General features: G+C 38.4%; 4 protein-coding genes across 7 annotated transcripts in view; 2 read left to right on the top strand and 2 right to left on the bottom strand.

Annotated features, from left to right (window-relative positions):
- LOC149925927 (uncharacterized) overlaps positions 1-23,041 on the top strand; it is a 350,903-nt gene that overhangs the window by 274,952 nt on the left and 52,910 nt on the right. The window lies entirely within an intron of this gene.
- On the bottom strand, positions 9,415-10,263 carry LOC149925932 (transmembrane protein 53-A-like). Its single transcript, XM_090161824.1, has one exon. The coding sequence runs from the start codon at positions 10,261-10,263 to the stop codon at positions 9,415-9,417; it is 849 nt and encodes a 282-aa protein (XP_090017950.1).
- On the bottom strand, positions 12,081-14,220 carry LOC149925931 (transmembrane protein 53-B-like). Of its 4 annotated transcripts, none has more exons than XM_090160164.1 (3): positions 14,075-14,220; positions 13,025-13,885; positions 12,081-12,685 (listed from the first exon to the last, which is right to left on the bottom strand). In XM_090160164.1, exons 1-3 carry the CDS (start codon positions 14,151-14,153, stop codon positions 12,675-12,677), a joined length of 951 nt encoding a protein of 316 aa, XP_090016290.1. In that variant the 5' UTR covers positions 14,154-14,220; the 3' UTR covers positions 12,081-12,674. The 4 variants fall into 4 exon arrangements, with proteins under 4 accessions (XP_090016290.1, XP_090016289.1, XP_090016288.1 ...); XM_090160163.1 differs by lacking the exon at positions 12,081-12,685 and adding an exon at positions 12,704-12,756; XM_090160162.1 differs by lacking the exon at positions 12,081-12,685 and having other exon boundaries at positions 12,842-13,885.
- Positions 18,754-22,450, top strand: LOC149925930 (uncharacterized). Its single transcript, XM_090161116.1, has 3 exons — positions 18,754-18,997; positions 20,764-20,896; positions 21,870-22,450. The coding sequence occupies exons 1-3, from the start codon at positions 18,871-18,873 to the stop codon at positions 22,117-22,119; spliced, it is 510 nt and encodes a 169-aa protein (XP_090017242.1). The 5' UTR covers positions 18,754-18,870; the 3' UTR covers positions 22,120-22,450.

Here is a 23,041-nt window from a genome sequence, read left to right as displayed (position 1 = left end):
GACCCCCGCTCTTCCATCATCTACGTCTCACGTAAATAAATTTCAACTAAAAAATATTCCTCTCTCACGAGTCTCTCTCTTAGCCAATGAGATGGCGTCGCCATAACGTCCGTCCGTCAGCACGCATGAAGCTACGAGCGCTTTCAAAAAATGGCGCTACCCTAGTTCTCAATTTTCGATTCGAAAATAAGTAATTTTAAAATTAGGAATGATTTATAATTTTTTTCGAATATACTAGTATATTGCTATTTGAACGGCCTTTTCAAGGAACCTAACATTAAATTAGAGTGTAATTTTCCTTTAATTTTTAGCCCAAGTACGCCGTATGTCTTTGGCCAACTTCTTTGAACATTATTTCACTTTGTACGTTTCCAGCTATTATATTTCTAGTTTGGTATATATTACTAGGTATTATTTTGTTTCTAATATTAAAAGTATACAACATACAATTGTCTCAACAAGAAGACTGTAAATTGATAATATAATATTTCCCGTGATTCTAGGCGGTCAGCTCTTAATTAAACATATTCTCAGAATTTTTCTTCGCATTCTTTCTAACTAGTTTTTATGTTTTTGTTATTTGTAGATAATTTTATGTTTTTCTGCAGAATACCCAAAAGCAAACGAGAAGCGATTTTACTATAGCTATAATTATTCAGAAAAAAAACAAAAGGCTACGATAAACTAATATTTATCTCGGTCCCAGAAATTTCAGAGGGGTAAATTAAAGCAACACGGACTATGAGCCACAGGAATTACAATAAAAAGTGTTTCGTGCCTAGTCTAAAAAAGGCCCATAAAACAAAGGTCTGGAAAGTCATTTGCCCCACACGCAACGACTCAAAGCATGCCGAATTCCCACAATTATCCTCGCTCGTCCAAAATATTACCACGCGCACGCGCGAGAAAACAATCTAGTTTTTATTAATTGAATAAAACCTTCACCTGAAATTACCCTAAAAAAAAATCAAAATTAAACTATTTTCAACGGCAAATATGTAAAACATACCATAAGTGGCATAATTACCCTAAGTGTGCCAATAAGAGCCTTTCCCATAGAAATTCATCAATGAGAGCTTGTTCTACACGGACCAAAGAAACGTATACACTCTTTTACGCGCGTCTTTCCCCCCATCAAGGACCCTCCCACGATTTGCTCCACAGGCAGCTGTCATAGTCGTACTGCACGTAGCTCTACCGTGGAAAGTTCTTTCCCCGAAAACCCGTTCTCTCGCGTGTAGCACGGTAATGGCGACTCCCATGAAATACGCGCGTAAAAGAATCTATAGGACTCGCGGATTCCAATCTAGTACCCTATGTGGTCTTTGTAATGTTCCCGCCAATTTCATCCCCGAATAAAGTGACGTCATTTACGTCATTTCCGGTAAACAAGGTATCATTGTAAAATTTTTCTTACTGACACACTTAGGGTAATTATGCCACTTATGAACATACGTATATGTAGTATATTAATTGCGAATTCATTTAAAAACCAATTCAAGAACCTTGAAATATAGAACATTTGCGTGTCATCATTTACAAAAATGTGCAATTTGGTATTAGCAAGATTAAAGCTATGTATTCTGATGGAATTGCATTGTAGAATTAGCATCCAGGTGAATTCTGTCCACCTATGGTCCAATAACAGTTGCGTTATATGGACTGAGTTCAGATCGGCTACTTGGGATAATGTATCAGATACAGTTTGAAATTTTCAAAGCATCGCTGTTCAAAGAACTCCCACCAAAAGTCACGTCCGCGAATCAAATAATAATACAATGACTTGGCCCATCGGCAAAATGCTTCAATATAAAAAAGCGAAGTTAGACCACTTCAAAGATATTTCCGTCAAGGCCATCGATGGATCAAGAATAAAATTATAAACATCCCACGTTTTTCTACGCTGACCGGGGGTATTCTATCCCAAACACCGTCTAGATAGGCCAGCCTTGAAAGTGTATGACAAAATCATTTATTAGTGGGCGAACGTTTGTACGGTGATAGAAGGTGAAAATAAAAATACGAAATATTCCCTTGACATAGAATGAAGGGGAACTCGGTACCAACGCCAACGAAAGGGCGAGAAAATAGCTTCTTTTATACTTTACTATAGATAATACTACGGCCAACTTGGCCATGATAGGCAGTAGCCGCAGTACCCGATGGGGGCTGATTTTTCGGAGGTCACGTGCCGCAAGTGGGTAAATGCTTCGTAACAAAATCGCCAATCGGAAAGCTCTCAGAATTCGAATCTAGGGTACGGAGTTCTATACTACCTTTACTTAAATGAAGTTTTAACTTTAATAAAAACTTTAAAAGATTGTAAAATTATTAAAAACTAATTCGTAAAATTAAATATTCGGGTCTGATAAACGGAATTACACTTAATAAAACAAAAACATTCCATAGAATTTTATCCTGAAAGTTTAAGAAAATTAATTTTATTTTTACTATTTGTGCGCAGGCATCGCCATCTGTCGTAGAAATCCCTCACTATTTAATAATTTTGTTCACCGTTAATGATGAAAAAATATTTAATTTTACATTATTTTATATTTTATATTCTGAGTATTTTATTCAATTAAATATTTAAGTATAAAATCGAGAAACAATGAAGACCTTAACTTGTAAATTTCTAAGAAAGTTTACTATAGATTTATTTAGATGAATAATTGCCGCTGGGAATAATATTAGAATCATTAAATATTATCAAGCGGCAAGCCTGGCGCTTGTCGAGCCTTGTGCGGACAGCGATACAAAATCTGACAACACGTGGATTGACCATGATCCATTTTTTACTTCGTCTCCGGGATGGATGGCTCATCGTCTACGTGCGAATCAAATTCTGCCCGAATTGGAATTGGCTCTAGACCATTTCGGCCTTTGTCTCAAGAATTCGCAGGGCCTTCTTGATTTTATCGACAACATGGGTTACATTATCTGTGAAGAGGTTGGGTTATGAAGTTCGCTTATGGGTTAGGTTATCCACTAAGAGGTTGGGTAATGGGGTTCCCTTATGGGTTAGGTTATCCGTTAAGAGGTTGGGTGATGGGGTTCCCTTATGGGTTAGGTTATCCGTTAAGAGGTTGGGTGATGGGGTTCCCTTATGGGTTAGGTTATCTTTTAAGAGGTTGGGTGATGGGGTTCCCTTATGTGTTAGGTTATCCGTTAAGAGGTTGGGTGATGGGGTTCCCTTATGTGTTAGGTTATCCGTTAAGAGGTTGGGTGATGGGGTTCCCTTATGGGTTAGGTTATCCTTTAAGAGGTTGGGTGATGGGGTTCCCATATGGGTTAGGTTATCCTTTAAGAGGTTGGGTGATGGGGTTCCCATATGGGTTAGGTTATCCTTTAAGAGGTTGGGTGATGGGGTTCCCTTATGGGTTAGGTTATCCTTTCAGAGGTTGGGTGATGGTTTTCCCTAATGGGTTAGGTTATCCTTTAAGAGGTTGGGTGATGGGGTTCCCTTATGGGTTAGGTTATCCGTTAAGAGGTTGGGTGATGGGGTTCCCTTGTGGGTTAGGTTATCCTTTCAGAGGTTGGGTGATGGGTTTCCCTAATGGGTTAGGTTATCCGTTAAGAGGTTGGGTGATGGGGTTCCCTTATGGGTTAGGTTATCCTTTCAGAGGTTGGGTGATGGGTTTCCCTAATGGGTTAGGTTATCCTTTCAGAGGTTGGGTGATGGGGTTCCCTTATGTGTTAGGTTATCCGTTAGGAGGTTGGGTGATGGGGTTCCCTTATGGGTTAGGTTATCCTTTCAGAGGTTGGGTGATGGGGTTCCCTTATGGGTTAGGTTATCCTTTCAGAGGTTGGGTGATGGGTTTCCCTAATGGGTTAGGTTATCCTTTAAGAGGGTGGGTGATGGGGTTCCCTTATGTGTTAGGTTATCCGTTAAGAGGTTTGGTGATGGAGTTCCCTTATGTGTTAGGTTATCCGTTAAGAGGTTGGGTGATGGGGTTCCCTTATGTGTTAGGTTATCCGTTAAGAGGTTGGGTGATGGGGTTCCCTTATGGGTTAGGTTATCCGTTAAGAGGTTGGGTGATGGGGTTCCCTTATGGGTTAGGTTATCCGTTAAGAGGTTGGGTGATGGGGTTCCCATATGGGTTAGGTTATCCGTTAAGAGGTTGGGTGATGGGGTTCCCTTATGTGTTAGGTTATCCGTTAAGAGGTAGGGTGATGGGGTTCCCATATGGGTTAGGTTATCCGTTAAGAGGTTGGGTGATGGAGTTCCCTAATGGGTTAGGTTATCTTTTAAGAGGTTGGGTTATGGGGTTCCCTTATGTGTTAGGTTATCCGTTAAGAGGTTGGGTGATGGGGTTCCCTTATGGGTTAGGTTATCCGTTAAGAGGTTGGGTGATGGGGTTCCCATATGGGTTAGGTTATCCGTTAAGAGGTTGGGTGATGGGGTTCCCTTATGTGTTAGGTTATCCGTTAAGAGGTAGGGTGATGGGGTTCCCATATGGGTTAGGTTATCCGTTAAGAGGTTGGGTGATGGAGTTCCCTAATGGGTTAGGTTATCTTTTAAGAGGTTGGGTTATGGGGTTCCCTTATGTGTTAGGTTATCCGTTAAGAGGTTTGGTGATGGGGTTCCCTTATGTGTTAGGTTATCCTTTAAGAGGTTGGGTGATGGAGTTCCCTTATGTGTTAGGTTATCCGTTAAGAGGTTGGGTGATGGGGTTCCCTTATGGGTTAGGTTATCCTTTCAGAGGTTGGATGATGGGTTTCCCTTATGGGTTAGGTTATCCTTTAAGAGGTTGGGTGATGGGGTTACCTTATGGGTTAGGTTATCCTTTAAGAGGGTGGGTGATGGGGTTCCCTTATGTGTTAGGTTATCCGTTAAGAGGTTGGGTGATGGGGTTCCCTTATGTGTTAGGTTATCCGTTAAGAGGTTGGGTGATGGGGTTCCCTTATGTGTTAGGTTATCCGTTAAGAGGTTGGGTGATGGGGTTCCCTTATGTGTTAGGTTATCCGTTAAGAGGTTGGGTGATGGGGTTCCCTTATGGGTTAGGTTATCCGTTAAGAGGTTGGGTGATGGGGTTCCCTTATGGGTTAGGTTATCCGTTAAGAGGTTGGGTGATGGGGTTCCCTTATGTGTTAGGTTATCCGTTAAGAGGTAGTGTGATGGGGTTCCCATATGGGTTAGGTTATCCGTTAAGAGGTTGGGTGATGGAGTTCCCTAATGGGTTAGGTTATCTTTTAAGAGGTTGGGTTATGGGGTTCCCTTATGTGTTAGGTTATCCGTTAAGAGGTTGGGTGATGGGGTTCCCTTATGGGTTAGGTTATCCGTTAAGAGGTTGGGTGATGGGGTTCCCTTATGTGTTAGGTTATCCGTTAAGAGGTAGGGTGATGGGGTTCCCATATGGGTTAGGTTATCCGTTAAGAGGTTGGGTGATGGAGTTCCCTAATGGGTTAGGTTATCCTTTCAGAGGTTGGATGATGGGTTTCCCTTATGGGTTAGGTTATCCTTTAAGAGGTTGGGTGATGGGGTTACCTTATGGGTTAGGTTATCCGTTAAGAGGTTTGGTGATGGGGTTCCCTTATGTGTTAGGTTATCCTTTAAGAGGTTGGGTGATGGAGTTCCCTTATGTGTTAGGTTATCCGTTAAGAGGTTGGGTGATGGGGTTCCCTTATGGGTTAGGTTATCCTTTCAGAGGTTGGATGATGGGTTTCCCTTATGGGTTAGGTTATCCTTTAAGAGGTTGGGTGATGTGGTTACCTTATGGGTTAGGTTATCCTTTAAGAGGGTGGGTGATGGGGTTCCCTTATGTGTTAGGTTATCCGTTAAGAGGTTGGGTGATGGGGTTCCCTTATGTGTTAGGTTATCCGTTAAGAGGTTGGGTGATGGGGTTCCCTTATGTGTTAGGCTATCTTTTAAGAGGTTGGGTGATGGGGTTCCCTTATGGGTTAGGTTATCTTTTAAGAGGTTGGGTGATGGGGTTACCTTATGTGTTAGGTTATCCGTTAAGAGGTTGGGTGATGGGGTTCCCTTATGGGTTAGGTTATATTTTAAGAGGTTGGGTTATGGGGTTCCCTTATGTGTTAGGTTTTCCGTTAATAGGTTGGGTGATGGGGTTCCCATATGGGTTAGGTTATCTTTTAAGAGGTTGGGTTATGGGGTTCCCTTATGTGTTAGGTTATCCGTTAAGAGGTTGGGTGATGGGGTTCCCATATGGGTTAGGTTATCCGTTAAGAGGTTGGGTGATGGGGTTCCCTTATGTGTTAGGTTATCCGTTAAGAGGTAGTGTGATGGGGTTACCTTATGGGTTAGGTTATCCTTTAAGAGGGTGGGTGATGGGGTTCCCTTATGTGTTAGGTTATCCGTTAAGAGGTTGGGTGATGGGGTTCCCTTATGTGTTAGGTTATCCGTTAAGAGGTTGGGTGATGGGGTTCCCTTATGTGTTAGGCTATCTTTTAAGAGGTTGGGTGATGGGGTTCCCTTATGGGTTAGGTTATCTTTTAAGAGGTTGGGTGATGGGGTTACCTTATGTGTTAGGTTATCCGTTAAGAGGTTGGGTGATGGGGTTCCCTTATGGGTTAGGTTATCCGTTAAGAGGTTGGGTGATGGGGTTCCCATATGGGTTAGGTTATCCGTTAAGAGGTTGGGTGATGGGGTTCCCTTATGTGTTAGGTTATCCGTTAAGAGGTAGTGTGATGGGGTTCCCATATGGGTTAGGTTATCCGTTAAGAGGTTGGGTGATGGAGTTCCCTAATGGGTTAGGTTATCTTTTAAGAGGTTGGGTTATGGGGTTCCCTTATGTGTTAGGTTATCCGTTAAGAGGTTGGGTGATGGGGTTCCCTTATGGGTTAGGTTATCCGTTAAGAGGTTGGGTGATGGGGTTCCCTTATGTGTTAGGTTATCCGTTAAGAGGTAGGGTGATGGGGTTCCCATATGGGTTAGGTTATCCGTTAAGAGGTTGGGTGATGGAGTTCCCTAATGGGTTAGGTTATCCTTTCAGAGGTTGGATGATGGGTTTCCCTTATGGGTTAGGTTATCCTTTAAGAGGTTGGGTGATGGGGTTACCTTATGGGTTAGGTTATCCGTTAAGAGGTTTGGTGATGGGGTTCCCTTATGTGTTAGGTTATCCTTTAAGAGGTTGGGTGATGGAGTTCCCTTATGTGTTAGGTTATCCGTTAAGAGGTTGGGTGATGGGGTTCCCTTATGGGTTAGGTTATCCTTTCAGAGGTTGGATGATGGGTTTCCCTTATGGGTTAGGTTATCCTTTAAGAGGTTGGGTGATGTGGTTACCTTATGGGTTAGGTTATCCTTTAAGAGGGTGGGTGATGGGGTTCCCTTATGTGTTAGGTTATCCGTTAAGAGGTTGGGTGATGGGGTTCCCTTATGTGTTAGGTTATCCGTTAAGAGGTTGGGTGATGGGGTTCCCTTATGTGTTAGGCTATCTTTTAAGAGGTTGGGTGATGGGGTTCCCTTATGGGTTAGGTTATCTTTTAAGAGGTTGGGTGATGGGGTTACCTTATGTGTTAGGTTATCCGTTAAGAGGTTGGGTGATGGGGTTCCCTTATGGGTTAGGTTATATTTTAAGAGGTTGGGTTATGGGGTTCCCTTATGTGTTAGGTTTTCCGTTAATAGGTTGGGTGATGGGGTTCCCATATGGGTTAGGTTATCTTTTAAGAGGTTGGGTTATGGGGTTCCCTTATGTGTTAGGTTATCCGTTAAGAGGTTGGGTGATGGGGTTCCCATATGGGTTAGGTTATCCGTTAAGAGGTTGGGTGATGGGGTTCCCTTATGTGTTAGGTTATCCGTTAAGAGGTAGTGTGATGGGGTTACCTTATGGGTTAGGTTATCCTTTAAGAGGGTGGGTGATGGGGTTCCCTTATGTGTTAGGTTATCCGTTAAGAGGTTGGGTGATGGGGTTCCCTTATGTGTTAGGTTATCCGTTAAGAGGTTGGGTGATGGGGTTCCCTTATGTGTTAGGCTATCTTTTAAGAGGTTGGGTGATGGGGTTCCCTTATGGGTTAGGTTATCTTTTAAGAGGTTGGGTGATGGGGTTACCTTATGTGTTAGGTTATCCGTTAAGAGGTTGGGTGATGGGGTTCCCTTATGGGTTAGGTTATCTTTTAAGAGGTTGGGTGATGGGGTTGCCTTATGTGTTAGGTTATCCGTTAAGAGGTTGGGTGATGGGGTTCCTTTATGTGTTAGGTTATCCGTTAAGAGGTTGGGTGATGTGGTTCCCTTATGTGTTAGGTTATCCGTTAAGAGGTTGGGTGATGGGGTTCCCTTATGGGTTAGGTTATCTTTTAAGAGAAAGAATGATGGTGTTCGCTAATGGGTTAGGTTATCTATTATGGTTTATGTTATCGGTTATGTGACTCCATAACATATTTCATTGTTTTCAGAACCACCAAGCTGCGCGTAACATGTCAATTCTAGTATATATTAAGAAATATTTCTTTGAGATAAGATTGTTTGTAACGTGGACGAATTCGAAAAGCTATCTGAAAAATGCTACGAAACCTAAACACCAATGTTATTCACGTTTTAGAGGACCCAGAAATTTTCATTTTAGCGGTTGTTTATAGGTCAAACAACCCTCGTTACAATAATCACGATCTTTTATGTACTTTTGTTAATTCGGTATATTCTTGCAGTCTGAAGAACTAAATTTACATTTCTAAATAAAAAATAAATGAAGTGCAGTATTGTGTTGGTATGTCTAATATTAGACCTTAAATCCGATGAGATGATTACTAGCGGCCCTCCTAGCTCAGCTGCTAGTCGCTATAAATACAAGAAAACAACGCCAATTATAAAATTAAATTGTTTCAGGCAGTATTAAATATCAATATTTTATTGATCAAATTAAAAAAATTGTCGATTACGATTTGGTTTTGATAAAGGAATTCAGTACCTACCATTGACTTTGTAATGTGAGTCAATTATTTGTCTGTAAGGCATGGGCATTTTGGAACGCGAAAAATGCTAAAAATGGTCTCAACATAGAGATTCCCTTTAAACAAATACCTTCTTGGAAAACCCAGTAGAGCTTTTGTAAAATCCAGGAAAAATCCACTGGATTTTCAAATTCAGTACATTTTGTTTCTGAATTTCTGACTCCCGAAATGTACTTAAGTCGCGTCAGAAAGTTCAACATTGACCCGAGATTTTACGGGTCAGGTAAAATAACTCCTTAATAGTTATAATAATTAACATAATTAGAATAAGTATGATACTTCCAATTTTTTTAATGCTTATTTTCTTACGGAACCTATTTTCGACACTGACACTACCTTAGGAGTAGTATATCCTGCCTTGGCCATATTTGAATTAAACCATGATTGCACAATAACTCTGAATACAAGTTCGCTAATAATTTTTACGAATTGTCTTGTTGTTATGTTACTTATGCTAATCAAATTTACCGAATTCAATGGACAATTTCGATTCGCAAAACGTCAAATTTAAAGATGTGAAATTATATTGTCATTCCGTTCATCACTCGCGCAACTTAAATCAGCTGAAGCGGAATAAATTGACGACGCGTGACCGACATTAGCGCAAGCTGCCACGAAGTCTTCAACCTTGCGAAAGTACTCTTCAGGGTGACACCGCATATGGTCCACGTGGTCTGAATCCTCCCACGCACGACTATCGGTAACTACGGCCCTCTTGTTCCTCTCCGCCATGAAGCCTTCGATACTTTTAAAGTCGGCCACTTTGTCGCCTTTGGAATAGAGGAAAAGTTCGGGACACAAATTGGTTAGCTTCTTCAAGGATAGGCACGCGTTCAAAACCAAACGTTGGTAGGAGTCGTTGGCCGGTCCGGTGGCCAAGTACGAGAGAAAGTTGAAAAGCATACTTTTGAAGCCAGTTTCCGCAGACAGGGCCGCGTCATTCACTAACAATGGACAGCTATCGAAGACAGCTCCCGCGATGGTCCACGCAGTTGGCGTCTCCTCCAACCGTTTGCGTATGAAATGGTACATGATGGCGCCCGCGTAACTGAAGCAGTGAAAGTAGACGCGATTCTTGTCGAGATTGTTTAGACGCAAAACTTCGAAAATTTGGGAAGCGTGTTGGGTCAGCACTTCAGTGGCGTCCGGAGCGTCGAAGTTATGGGCTATCGGATAGTATCGGAAGATGGCAAAGCCCTTGTCGCCGTAAAAAGTATTGACTGGTTCCAAATGACGATTCCTACATTCCATCCATCCCAAAAGAAAAACTACGTTGCCGGTGTTTAACTTGTGTCTGTTCGATGGGAAACCTATGTCGTACCAATTGACAAAATTTTTCGCGGTTCTTGAAGACATGGTTGTGCAGACGGAAACCGTCGTTTTGTACGTTGCAACGAGATACTAAGTCTACTGGAGTTTTTCCCAACAGTTTTATTCGCTGGTCCCCCTTCTCATACAAAAAAATTGAAGTCTCAACCTCACCCACATCTCGCCTCTCTAGGACCATAACCGGTCTTTCCACGGAATTTTGAAATGAAAAAGGACTTATGCTTCATTGTTTACTTTATAGCGTTGAAGGCATATACTACCATCAACCTTCAAAATTTTAAAGGGTTGGAGCAGATTGAATGGGATGTATAGTCCTTGAGAGAAATTGAAAAGGGAACGGGTTTTTTAAAGTGTGTGCACCATAGTTCTCTTGCAATTTGGATTGGAAATACGGATATATTATCAATTTGACTCGTTAATCATGGTATATCTTTGCCAATACAATGGAAAAGTTAACTATAAAATATTGACTCTTCAACTGGTACGAAGGTTTGGAATTAATTCAAATCTTGTAGTCTTGCTTTACAGAGTTTGAAGAATAGAAAGATTATAAGAAAATCAGCAAACAGACTTAAGACCAATAACAATTCATCTTGAAAAGGGTGCTCAAGAAGGCTAGATACTTGAAATTGTTTTTTATAATAGAATATAAATAGTAATATTAAACAAGCTATAAATGTAGTCCTTAACTTTTATTAGTTCCAAGAAACACTGGGCATGAAAATAAATAAATTTTAATCCTTACACATTTTATTTTATATATATTAGCCATTTAGGTACTTTTCGCGTTTCCTTTTATTTAATCTTGCTTGTCCATTTTCTTTCTTTGCCCGAGACAAATTTTGATAGGCACACTAATTTAAATTCTACTGCAAAGTTATCTTGATGTTGATTACTGCTAATTCTTGATGCCAGAAGTATATAATTTATATCTTACAAGAGAAGTATTCATCTCCCTATTCTGCTGTTGTCTTGAAACATGTACCTTCAAAGGTTACAGAACTGTGCGGAATAAACTACAGCATAACAACAAGAACATATCCCCAGTAGCGGATTATCCAATAGATACACGTGGTCTCTGGGGGGCCTCAAAAATTACATATCATTAAAAATACTAAAACCCCTTGAAATTACTTAAAAGTGCCCTATAAGAAAATAATGCCTAGGGCCTCACGGGAACATAATAAGCCACTGCATATCCCTACACTGTGTAATTTTTACATTTTACATCACTAGGCACATTTTCAGCCACGATACAGCATAGACAACAGCATTACTGGAAATTTTGCTTCACAATGAAATCTGTGTTGGCCCAGCGAAGTTTTGGTTAATGTCCTAGATGAATATTTCTCTCGTAAAAGATGTATTATTCACTTCTGATGATGCTTATTTATAAACGGAAAATAGTAATTATAGAACAAAATTATATTCCATAAACATAATATCCCATCAATTTGTACAAATACAACACAAACTGTAAAACCAAAAAAAAATTAGGAACCCTATGGGTGAGATCTTAGTCGAGAAAGGGAGGGGCAGAGAAAAATAAAAATAATTGGTTTTAAATAATGTTTTCTACTGAAAATTATTTCTGAAATCATCAGACTTTGCTGCATGATGGTAACAGATTTTAACCAAACTTTTTTTGAGCGTTCATCTACCTCTACAATGAAGATTTCCGAAGTTTACCGGAAATATTTCAAAAATTTTAAAAGTTATGATTTTCTGAAATTTGAGTTTTTTGAACGAATGTTTGAAAAAGACCAAAGCACGGTTCTTAAAAATGGAATAAATTGCATAGAAATTGTTTAGAATAACCATTAGTGGTTTTTTATATTACTTCAAAAAAATTGCAATAAATAATTGGTCAAAAATTAGAACAATTTAATATTATTTTTATATAGAAATAATGCTTAGACCAAATCGATATTTTACAAGAATGTTTCTGTGTATAAGATGATGCACTGAAAAAAGTCTTCTTGATATTGGAGGTGTGCCGCCTAGTGAGTAAAATATTACGTGTCACCCCACGTTTTGGCTCGTATATCACAATTTATAGCAGATACAATGAAATAGATTTCAAATTCTGTTTCAGCGTACGGTTTTTCCTTAGGATACCCTTTTTTTTATGTTTTCCCAACCTTTAGCGAACGCGATATTAAAATTAATGTCAATAACATACACCAAAATTAAGCCAAAAAACTAAAATTTCAGAAAATCATAACTTTTAAAATTTTTGAAATATTTCCGGTAAACTTCGAAAATCTTCATTGTAGAGGTAGATGAACGCTCAAAAAAAGTTTGGTTAAAATCTGTTACTATCATGCAGCAAAGTCTGATGATTTCAGAAATAATTACCCAATTCGCTTTTGAGAAACCCAATTTAAAAAAAATCCAATTCAAAAGTCGGCACCGGGACCAGGTTAGGTTCAGAGTACTCATACGATCCCTAAAAAAACATAAAATAGGACCAATTGATATTTTAAGCAGATCCAAGCATAATACTGTTGTAATCTTCACCTACAAAAGAATATGCCCAAATAAAAATTCTAATAAAATACAATAAATATAGAGAATAAAGCAAAATAATTAAATTTAATGCATTCATGCAATATTAAGACCAATTTTTCTTTTAAACAATTGATAAGAAAATAATTTTAAATTTAGCCTTATAATTTAAATTTTGTTGATAAGAAACCATTACCAAGGAATTCAAACAATGAAATTTGGAAAAACTAAAGACGTGAGAATAATTTTATCCCAGATGAGGATTTTAAATGTAATTTACCAGAATTACGAATATTGAAAGAAGTAACAGAAGAGCCATTGCACACCGTCAAGAACTCATCAACTTTTTTAAAGTATTCATCAGGGTATTTCTTAAAATGGCAAACGTGAGTTGAGTCTTCCCAAATCATGGAATCAGTTGTCACTCCAAGCTCTTTCCTCTTTGAAATGAACTTTTCTATGCCTTTGTAATCTGCAATTTTATCTCCTTTCGAATATAAGAAAAGCTGGGGACCCAAATTTCGTTGTTTAAGTAGAGTGTACCACACCCATAAACGATAAGCTTCCGTGGGATTTCCAGTGAATACGTCTCTAAACTTGTTGACTCCGTAGGAAAACCACAAAAAACCAATGGCTACAGATCCAACTAAGTACTTTTTAAGTGAATTTCCAGGGACAGTGGAAGCAATCGCTTCTAAAGTGGTTTTATTCGTCATGAGGGCTGGAGAGCTGTCAAATACGCAGCCTGCGATCGATGCATTTCCATTTTCATTCTTTTCTATTTGTTTACTAAGTAGATAATACATAACAGCTCCTCCATTACTGAAGCAGTGGAAATACAGAGGATTCTTGTCCAAGTTATTTTCTTTTAAAACATTGAGCAATTGATTAGCGTGGTGGATTAGAACTTTCTCTGGATCGAAGCCAAACATCAGTTTAGTCGAAGGGCTGTATCGTAAAACTGTTAATCCTTTCTGTTCGTAAAATGAACTGTACTTGGATAAATGGCGGTCTTTGCAGCCTGTCCAACCAATGAGGAAAACTACTGATGATTGTGGTTTGGTGATATCATTTGAAATACTGGAGTTGGTCGATGGTACAACCAATTCATACGCAAAGTCCTTCAACTTTACCATAGTTTCTAAGCAAAGTAAACAGTTATGTAACCAAAACTATCTCAGACTAGATGCAACTTCAGTAAGTTACTTTAGTAAATTAACTTTTGGAATGTACTTCCCTAATACTGCTTCATACATTCAAGGACATGGATGAATAATTAATGGGACAGCACATAGTGAAAATTAAAGGAAACTTTCCTTAAACAACGAACCAGTTTTCTTGAGTCTACCAAGGCTGGGTAAATGGAATTTCGTGTTAAAACAATGTCGTTTCGTTAAGAGAGAAGCCATGTCGTGATCAATAAATGATAAAGTGTTAATTTTAATAAATAATTATTATAATGTAAGTACATGTCATTGTCCGATTCGACTACGTCCGTAAAATTTCGTAAGGAGTTAATAATGCGCGCAAGCGGCGCGAATTAATAGTCCAGGAACTCGAAACGCGATGTCGCTAGTGAAAACATTGAGTTGGGAATAATAATCTAGAGATCCAATCAAATCTGCTCCCCGCGAAACAAGTTTTTGAAAATTACGAATGTGTCCAGTGCTTCCACTTGGACACTCTAATTTATCCCTCTGTCGGTTATAATAACTCCCTTTTTATCCCTTTCACAATTTTTTTAACTAAAACAATAAGATTTATAATATTTAGGCCTTATATAAAAAAAAATATTTTCTTAAAAATATTTTAAAATCTATGACACACTTCTGCATCCCATTTAATTTCATTCGTGGATTCTAATAAAGGTAGAGGCGGGGTATTTGAAGTATCTGAAGCTCGAAAAGAATTGGGTTGGCTCACCTTAAAACAATATTATTATTTGTCATTACTGGTACTAATGTATAGAGCTTATAACAAAATAGCTCCATTGTATATTAATGATGTTTTTGAACAAAACTTGCATGGATATGGAACCAGAGGTAGTTTATATAATTTTTCGGTCTCTTATAAACAAAATATATTTAGTGAACAGAATTTAAAAACAATAGGTGTAAAATTATGGACTAGCTTAGACAATGAGATGAAAATGAATTTGTCTCTCTCTTCATTTAAAACTAAATGTAAAGAGATAGAATCTCTAATTGACTTTTCAATTTGTTGACAACAATTATTTTATTATTTATTTATTTTAGTATTTAATTTAATCTAGGACTCCCTTGTAAAACGGTTTTAACTGAATGGGAATATCCGAATAAAGCTTTTTATTATTATTATTATTATTAGACCAAAATATATCTAGCGAAAATTAGGAAAATTCCCAAAATCCTTATATTTCCCTTTTTCCCTCTCTTCCAAAATAAAATCCCTTTTAAGTCGGAAAATCCCTAAAAAGGGATAAAATCCCTTTTAAGTCGGAAAATCCCTTTTAAGTCGGAAAATCCCTAAAAAGGGATAAAATTCCTCAAAGTGGAAGCACTGAATGTGTCGTCTCCTCTAAAATGACGAGAAATGTTATCATATGACCCGTGGCGCCATCCATTATTTTTGAAAAACAAAATCTTTTTGCCGGAAAACACGTCTTATTTGAACGAACCATCGAGAGATAGACGGTGCCACGGGTAGAATGATAACGTTTTCTCGTCATTTGGAAGCAGACGACGGTATTCTTATTTTTAAAAACTTGTTCGCGAAATACTGAACTCCGACGTTTCGATTGGACCTCTAGATTAATATTCCCAACTCAATGAGTGAAAAAGATTCATGTTTATCATCTCTGGACATAGATATAGAAAATAAGTAGATACCCAGACAGGGGGGAAAAAGAGCTTCTTTCTGTTATGGAAATTTCATCCCCCCCATTGAATGCGTTATAGGGAAGAAGTACGTAGCGCCACCACACCGTTCTGGAGGAACAGCGCGTCATCAAAGTTGGCCATAATAGGACTATGGTAGCATGGGCCAAATAATGATAAATCCAGGACATGACTTTGGTACCTTCACGCGTACTAAATCGGCCGTCCACTAAAAGACACAGGCGGCCATTTTAGTAGGGGGGAAAAGGAGGAAAAAATAAAAAAAATTGGGGGCAAAATCAAGCAAGTTTCCGGTTTCCCGAACGCCATCTAGTGATGACTGAGTCGGAATTCGGAAATAAGTGGCGGTTGTAATTCGAAAATCCTGCCATATTTGGCCCCTCATTTTTTGATAAATTTTAACGATTCTAGGAAAGTATATGTTTAATATTAAATAATTATATATATTATACTAATTATGAACTTAGTACTTCCTTTAATAACCACACTATATATGATAACTGTGAATAAATATTCCAGGATATTTACTACAACGACCACGTGTATTATTTTTGAAAACTGTCCCTAAAAAATTTGCTCCCAAAATGACGTAGGTCCGCGATCGCGCGTTTTTCCCAATAGGGGGCAATAGTGATCGGGTGTTAGCGCTGTTGGACGGGTTTTTCGCATAGAGTCATGTCCTGGATTTATCATTATTTGGCCCATGATGGTAGTAACCGATGAAGGCTAATTTTTCGTAGGTACCAAATTGTCAATAAGAAAGCTCTCAGAATTCGAATCTAGGGTACGGAGTTCTATATTATCTTTGGCGAAAGTGAAGTGACCTAAACTGTCAACTGTGGCCAGTGATGGGCGCGCTCGTATCTTTGGATACTTTTAGGATACGAGATGATACTTTATCCAAAAAATTAAAATTAAAATATACGATTTTGATATGATCTTCTACATTGCAAAATGATCGCGATAGCATTTTGAAGAAATAAATTCGGGAGCGAACTATATTTGAAAAGATTCTTCTCTTACCTAGCCTAGCGAAAAAAAAGAGCGGAATAGAGCTAGTGCTTCCATTTTTTGTATTAGAAATTACACGATAGATTTTTTCTGGTTTCTCTTCAATTTTGTTTGTATTTGAGAGGAAATATTTTAGCGCCATCTAGATATGCCGATATACACTATTTGAGCGGCGAACGTATCTCACGTGATACCGAAATATAGGCAAACCCGAAACAATGTTAAGTGATAGAAGGGAGAGGAGCGGTCAAAGGTCGCGCCGTTTTTCTAGCTGTTTTTTAACGGGGGGGGGGGGGGGATAATTCCCTCTATCCCTAGGCAGACAGAGGAAGGAAAGCAAAGACTGATTCTAGCGATAAAAAGCTGCGCCGCGTAGCCTGAAAGGCGATTTCAAAACTAAAACCAAAACTTCCAAAAGTTATTTTTCCCACCGTCCCAACTCCCACGCAGTTAGAGTGTCACGTGTGTTGCAAACTGGCAGCGTGGGCTGTGGCGATGCAATATCTTTATTTATTTTCCATAATTTAGTTTTTGAAAATACGAAAATTAAGATCGATTCTAATCCATAAAATCAAAATCAAATATTGGAGGGTTTACTATTGAATTAATAATCAAAAGATAAAAATTGTAATATTCATTTTAATACTTCGAACTTTTGATATGAAAAAATTTGATTCTACTTTCTCGTGAAACGTACTTGAAATATTTTTAAATATACTTTTCAAAATAATGAAAACTAAAGTCGCTTGATGACTTAGGCCTAAGGTGGTGCCTTGGGTATTAGCCTAGCTGATTATTATTATTATTATTATTATTAAATGATACTTATCTAAATCTTTAAAGATTTCTTCTGAAATTTTTCAGGCAAGGGCAAAAAAGAATTGAAAATAATTGAAACTCTCATATCTTAAAGAAATTTGAAAGATCGTGAAAAAATCAAAGGGCCAAAACTGAATAAAATGAAAGATTGTGAATGATTTTGTCGCCATCTATGCTCAAAAATATCAAAAATAAAATGATATTTACAGAAATTTCAGAGGGAAAAAATTGAAAGTATAGTATAGCTGCTGCCATCTATGTAAAAATATACGAAAAAGATAGATAGAAATTTTTTTGTGCATCACTGACTGTGGCTAAACACTCTAATAGCTGCTAGCATGGTTTATATATTTACATAATTTACACAGGTTAGACTTGTCGCGCTCCGGGAGGGGCCACTTTACCGCTACTCCCGCAATCGGAAATTTCCAAATCGCGTTCGCTGCGCCATCTCGGATAAAATTGTAAAACTATTGACCAAATTTATATATATTTCCAATTAGTACTGTTTCAATAAATTAGATGGCGCAGCGAGCGCGATATGGAAAACCAAGTTGCCAGTCAACAGAATTTAAGCGGCCCCGTCCCGTAGTATGCGCGAAGCTACGGATAATTCTAACCTGTGTAAATATATAAATCGCGGTTACCAACTTACCGTGCTGCTAGCATCGATAAAATCTTGCAGCTGCTGTAGCAGAACGTTCTAGACTGTCGTGCCGCGAGTGAGTACTAACAGAAGCTTAACCTTCGGTGCAAGTGTTATATTATATTTAATTTTTATAAAATACTTATCAAAAGTTTAAAATATAGGACCATATATAAAACCATTCTCAAAATTTATTATAAAATGTAAAACTATATTATTTAAACACAGATGGCAGTTCGTGAGCTAGTACCTAACAAAATTATGGCGCAATTTTCAAAGCATCGTTGCTCTAAGAACACCCACCGTGTTTCCAAAAGTCACGTCCGCGAATTAAATAATAATACAAAAAATCTTCGAATATTTTTGTAAATGACTTGGCCCGTCGGCAAAATGCTTCAATTTAAAAAAAAAGCGATGGTACCATCGTCAGTCAAGTTAGACCACTTCGAAGATATTTCCGTCAAGGCCATCGATGGGTCAAGAATAAAATAATAAACATCCCACGTTTTTCTACGCTAACCGGGGGGTATTCTATCGCAAACACCGTCTAGATAGGCAAGCCTTGAAAGTGTATGACAAAATCACCAAATTTATTAGTGGGCGAACGTTTGTACGGTGATAGAAGGTGAAAATAAAAATACGAAATATTCCCTTGACATAGAATGAAGGGGAACATCTTCAGCTCGGTACCAACGCCAACGAAAGGGCGAGAAAATAGCTTCTTATAGAGAACCAACTCGCTAAACCGGGCGCGTCCATAATTTTTGGGGAAAAATGGATTCTACAACGACGAAGTTTTCGTTTTCTGTTTTAATTAACGGCATAATTTTTGTTTTAATTACGGTGATTAGTAATGGAGCGAATGGTGACAGGATGGTTCTACGAGCTGATGTCGTCAGAGGCAAGTAACTCTATAGGCCTTTTTAAATTTAACTAATTTCCTTGTTAAGTATATAATTTAAACGCTTTATAACTTTTAAAGGTTTCATTATGTAATTTTTAAGTTAATAATTGATGTTATAGCACTAGCCATTGAAAGTTTATTTTGTTATTACTTTAATTAAATCCTATCTTAGTTTTAAGTGTGAAAGTATGATACTATGTTGAGACGATCGGCGGTACTGTCAAGGTCCAATTTACCCCCGACATGAGAGGTGCTAGATGACTTAAATTAAATTATAGTAACAAATTAGGTAAATAGATCCATATTTGAAGATCCATTCATAGGGCTCAGGACATTTAAGGGACAATTTTTTAACTACCAGAATTTTTGCCAGATAGCAAAATCAGCATATTTTAAGTAATCTAAGTGAATGTATAGAGGAATTTTATAAAATTACGGAATACTCATGACGGTTGAATTTTTTTTTCACAATTTTATACAATTTAAAATTAAGCCATAATTAATAAATTAATTAATTTTAAATTGTATAAAATTGTTAATCCGTTTTTCAATCGTCATGAGTATTGAGACCATTGAGTTGGGAATATTAATCTAGAGGTCCAATCAAAACGTCGGATTTCAGTATTTCGCGAAACAAGTTTTTAAAAAATAAGAATACGGCCGTCTGCTCCCAAATGACGAGAAAACTTTATCATTCTACCCGTGGCGCCGTCTATCTCTCAATGGTTCGTTCAAATAAGACACGTTTTCCGGCAAAAATATATATATTTTTTTAAATAATGGATGGCGCCACGGGTCATATGATAACGTTTTCTCGTCATTTTAGAGGAGACGGCACATTCGGAATTTTCAAAAACTTGTTTCGCGGGGAGCAGATTTGATTGGATCTCTAGATTAATATTCCCAACTCAATGGTTGAGACGCTTTTCGCGTGGCTCCCAATCCTCCTGAAGCTCGAAAAGTAAGCATTTCCCTCTAAAAATTAAATTAATCTGGTATCTCATTGGTTCTCTAAAATGTGACGTATTTCTACCCCATTGAAACACACGCCAGAAACGTGTTTCCTTTGCCCCTTCTCTTGTAGGGTGAAAACTCGACCGTGTTAGCAGACGGTTTTTCGATTTCGTTTCTTATCCCTTTCAATAGCGTTAGAACTAGTTTCTTGTAAAAGAAAGTTAATATTTATTTCCTTCCCACTAAAAAGCTTACAATGGCGCCATCTAGTAACGATAAAAATATTAAAATGGAACCTCTGAGGGCTTCCATGTAAATGTTTGTTTCCTTTTGGCAAAGATAATATAGAACTTAGTACCTCGATTCGAATTCAGAGAGCTTTCCGATTGGCGGTTTTGTAACTGAAGCGATTACCCACTTCCGTTACGTGACATCCGAAAACTTTGTCTCCATCAGTTGCTGTAAGGCTCTACCTGTAGTCAGGGCTGGACTGACTAGTAGTTGGCCCCTCCGGCTATGCAATCGTGTAGGCCCCATTTCCCAATATTTCCTCTATGACCCCCAATTTAGGTTGGCCTCGATCTGACCGCGATCGCCGGTTAGCCACCCGGGTCCGTCCAGGCCAGTCTGTAGTTGGTAGTCAAGGTAACAATGGATCTAACTTGATTCGGAGTTCCGGCCGGAAGTGGCTAAACGCTATTGAATACGCGCGTGGCAGTGATTTCGAATCGATGGTACTCGAGGTCTGTACTACCTTTGTCCGTGACATAGTTCCAAATTTCTAAGGATGTTCTTAATCTGCCAAATAGATTTCATGGGCATGTGTTACGACGTCCAGAACTGCGTAGCTCGCTCCGTGAACGAAACGTGGAACATCGGGCCATGCGCCGTGGCCAAGTGTGAGAGGCAGGACAGCGGCATGCTCCTCGAAGTGCGAATCATGTAAGCCACTCGTTGCACTACAATCATAAGCCTATCATAAGATCCCCATAAGTAAAGGTCTACGATAGGGGCCTATGGTAACGGCATTGCCCTGGAGATAAGAAAATTAACGTACGACGATAGGGCAATAGCGCCATCTTCGTTTTCCAAAATTTCTACATCTAAAATATTATCTTACTTGGTAGAGCCATGGGCCAAATAATGATAAATCCAGGACATGACTCTCGTACCTTCACACGTACTATATCGGTCGTCCACCAAAAAAAAAAATTGGGAACAAAATCAAGCAGAAATTTCCGGTTTCCCGAACGCCATCTAGTGTTGACTAAGTCGGAATTTGGAAATATGTGGCGGTTGTAATTCGAAAATCCTGCAATATTTGGCCCCTCATTTTTAGATTAATGTTAATGATTCTTGGAAAGTATGTGTTTAATATTATATAATTATATATATTATACTAATTACGAACTTAGTACGTATAAAAATAAGTACTTACTTTAATAACCACACTATCTATGACAACTGTGAATAAACATTCTAGAATATTTACTACGACGACCACGTGTATTATTTTTGAAATCTGTCACTAAAAAATTGGCCCCCAAATGATGTAGGTCCACGATCGCGGGTTTTTCCCAATAGGAGGCAATAGTGGTCGGGTGTTAGTGCTGTTGGACGGGTTTTTCGCAAAGAGTCATGTCCTGGATTTATCATTATTTGGCCCATGGTGTTTCTAAGTTTAAAAACGTTCGCGCACGGCTTGCGCGCATTCATAATATATTTCGCGAAATTTATTTCAGAAATGCATAGTTGAGAACATAACCACTAGGAGGTGTAGATTTTGAATACCTACCTCTTAATAACGGGTATGTGATCGTCAAAAATTTGGCATAGACCTTTGCTTATGATAGGCTTATGAAGTAATCTACCATAATTGGGACAAGCCAGTGATTCTTTATTTCATCGCGCGCAGGTGTCCCAGATTCCACAAGCACATCCGCGCCAAATGCGACTACATCGAGGACTTGAAGCTGCCCTTCCCTCAATGCTGTCCTCACACCGTCTGCAAAAAGGACTCTACCTTAGTCGAGAAGGTCAGCGCCGAGAACCAGGACAGCGGACCCATCCTCAAGAAGCCGAAAAAGCCCAACCCTGAGAAGAACGGTCTACACCATCTCCCAGCTACAATGAACAGCCACAACGCTTCGTCTAACGTCTCTTAATGACGTATTTCAACTCATAAACGCGTACCTAATGATATTTTAAACACATCGCTATCTATTGTTCCATACTACATATCATAAGTGTATAATATTGTAACATAAGTGTGACATTTACTATTCTTCACATGCAAAAGTTTTAATGAGAGCTATTCGCGAGACAGGCTTCATTACGGGCTTCGCGCCACACGTAGCCTTTGACAGCGACTCGCTAGGGGGATATTTTCATCTTGTGATGACGTCACTCCGTAACTAGCTCTCAGTAAAATATTCCCCAAAGTGACAAACTTAACAATATTATAAACTTATGTACATATTTATGATGCATTAACGATTTGCCAAATTAAAAATTCGATTTTAAATTAAGTTATAACGATTATTCAAAAACAGTTAAAATGGAATTGTCACCACCCTAAAATTGGTTAAAAACCATTTAAATGGATAGAGGACGTCCGAAAATGGTTATACGAAAAATTTCATGTTAATATTTCCAGTATTTGATTTATTATTAGCAACCAAATTTTGAGTTTTATCCCCCCGACCTACCTGCAGCGCCATCTCGTGAACGAAATATTATTTTCCCCGGTTTTATCGTTTTTCGGTCGGAACTGTCGTCTGCTACGACAATATCCTTGGCTTTTTAACCGAGTTATATTCGTACATTGTAGTTTATCGTGTTTTTAAAATGCCTTACACGCCGCTTCATTCTTTTGGCGGTGCACGTAGGTTCAACAGCGATTTCTGAAATTTTTGAAGCCGTTTGATGTAGGTTGCGGGAAAAGTAGCGTAACTTTTTAAATACTTTTCCAATAACTATAAAATTTCAGGGAAATAATCATTAATATATTTTCTATCAATCTGTTAAAAAACCTCGTAAATGTTGGTTTTGGCAAGGATTCTATATTTTTGGAAGGATATTAAGTGA

This window comes from Leiobunum rupestre, chromosome 10 (genome assembly GCF_980474605.1).
Source record: "Leiobunum rupestre chromosome 10, qqLeiRupe1.1.hap1, whole genome shotgun sequence".
NCBI classification, from domain to species: Eukaryota; Metazoa; Arthropoda; class Arachnida; order Opiliones; family Sclerosomatidae; genus Leiobunum; species Leiobunum rupestre.
Note: the sequence above shows the minus strand (reverse complement) of the source record. Positions and strands in the feature narration are given on the sequence as shown.

Excerpts from the sequence above, each read along its gene's own strand:
- LOC149925931 (XM_090160162.1), bottom strand. The coding sequence starts at position 14,153 with ATGGCTTCTCTCTTAACGAAACGACATTGTTTTAACACGAAATTCCAT. Across the intron at positions 13,886-14,074 it reads TGGTAGACTCAAGAAAACTG|AAACTATGGTAAAGTTGAAG; the intron begins GTTCGTTGTTTA and ends TACTTTGCTTAG.
- LOC149925930 (XM_090161116.1), top strand. The coding sequence starts at position 18,871 with ATGGATTCTACAACGACGAAGTTTTCGTTTTCTGTTTTAATTAACGGC. Across the intron at positions 18,998-20,763 it reads ACGAGCTGATGTCGTCAGAG|ATTTCATGGGCATGTGTTAC; the intron begins GCAAGTAACTCT and ends TCTGCCAAATAG. Across the intron at positions 20,897-21,869 it reads CTCCTCGAAGTGCGAATCAT|GTGTCCCAGATTCCACAAGC; the intron begins GTAAGCCACTCG and ends CATCGCGCGCAG.
- LOC149925932 (XM_090161824.1), bottom strand. The coding sequence starts at position 10,263 with ATGTCTTCAAGAACCGCGAAAAATTTTGTCAATTGGTACGACATAGGT.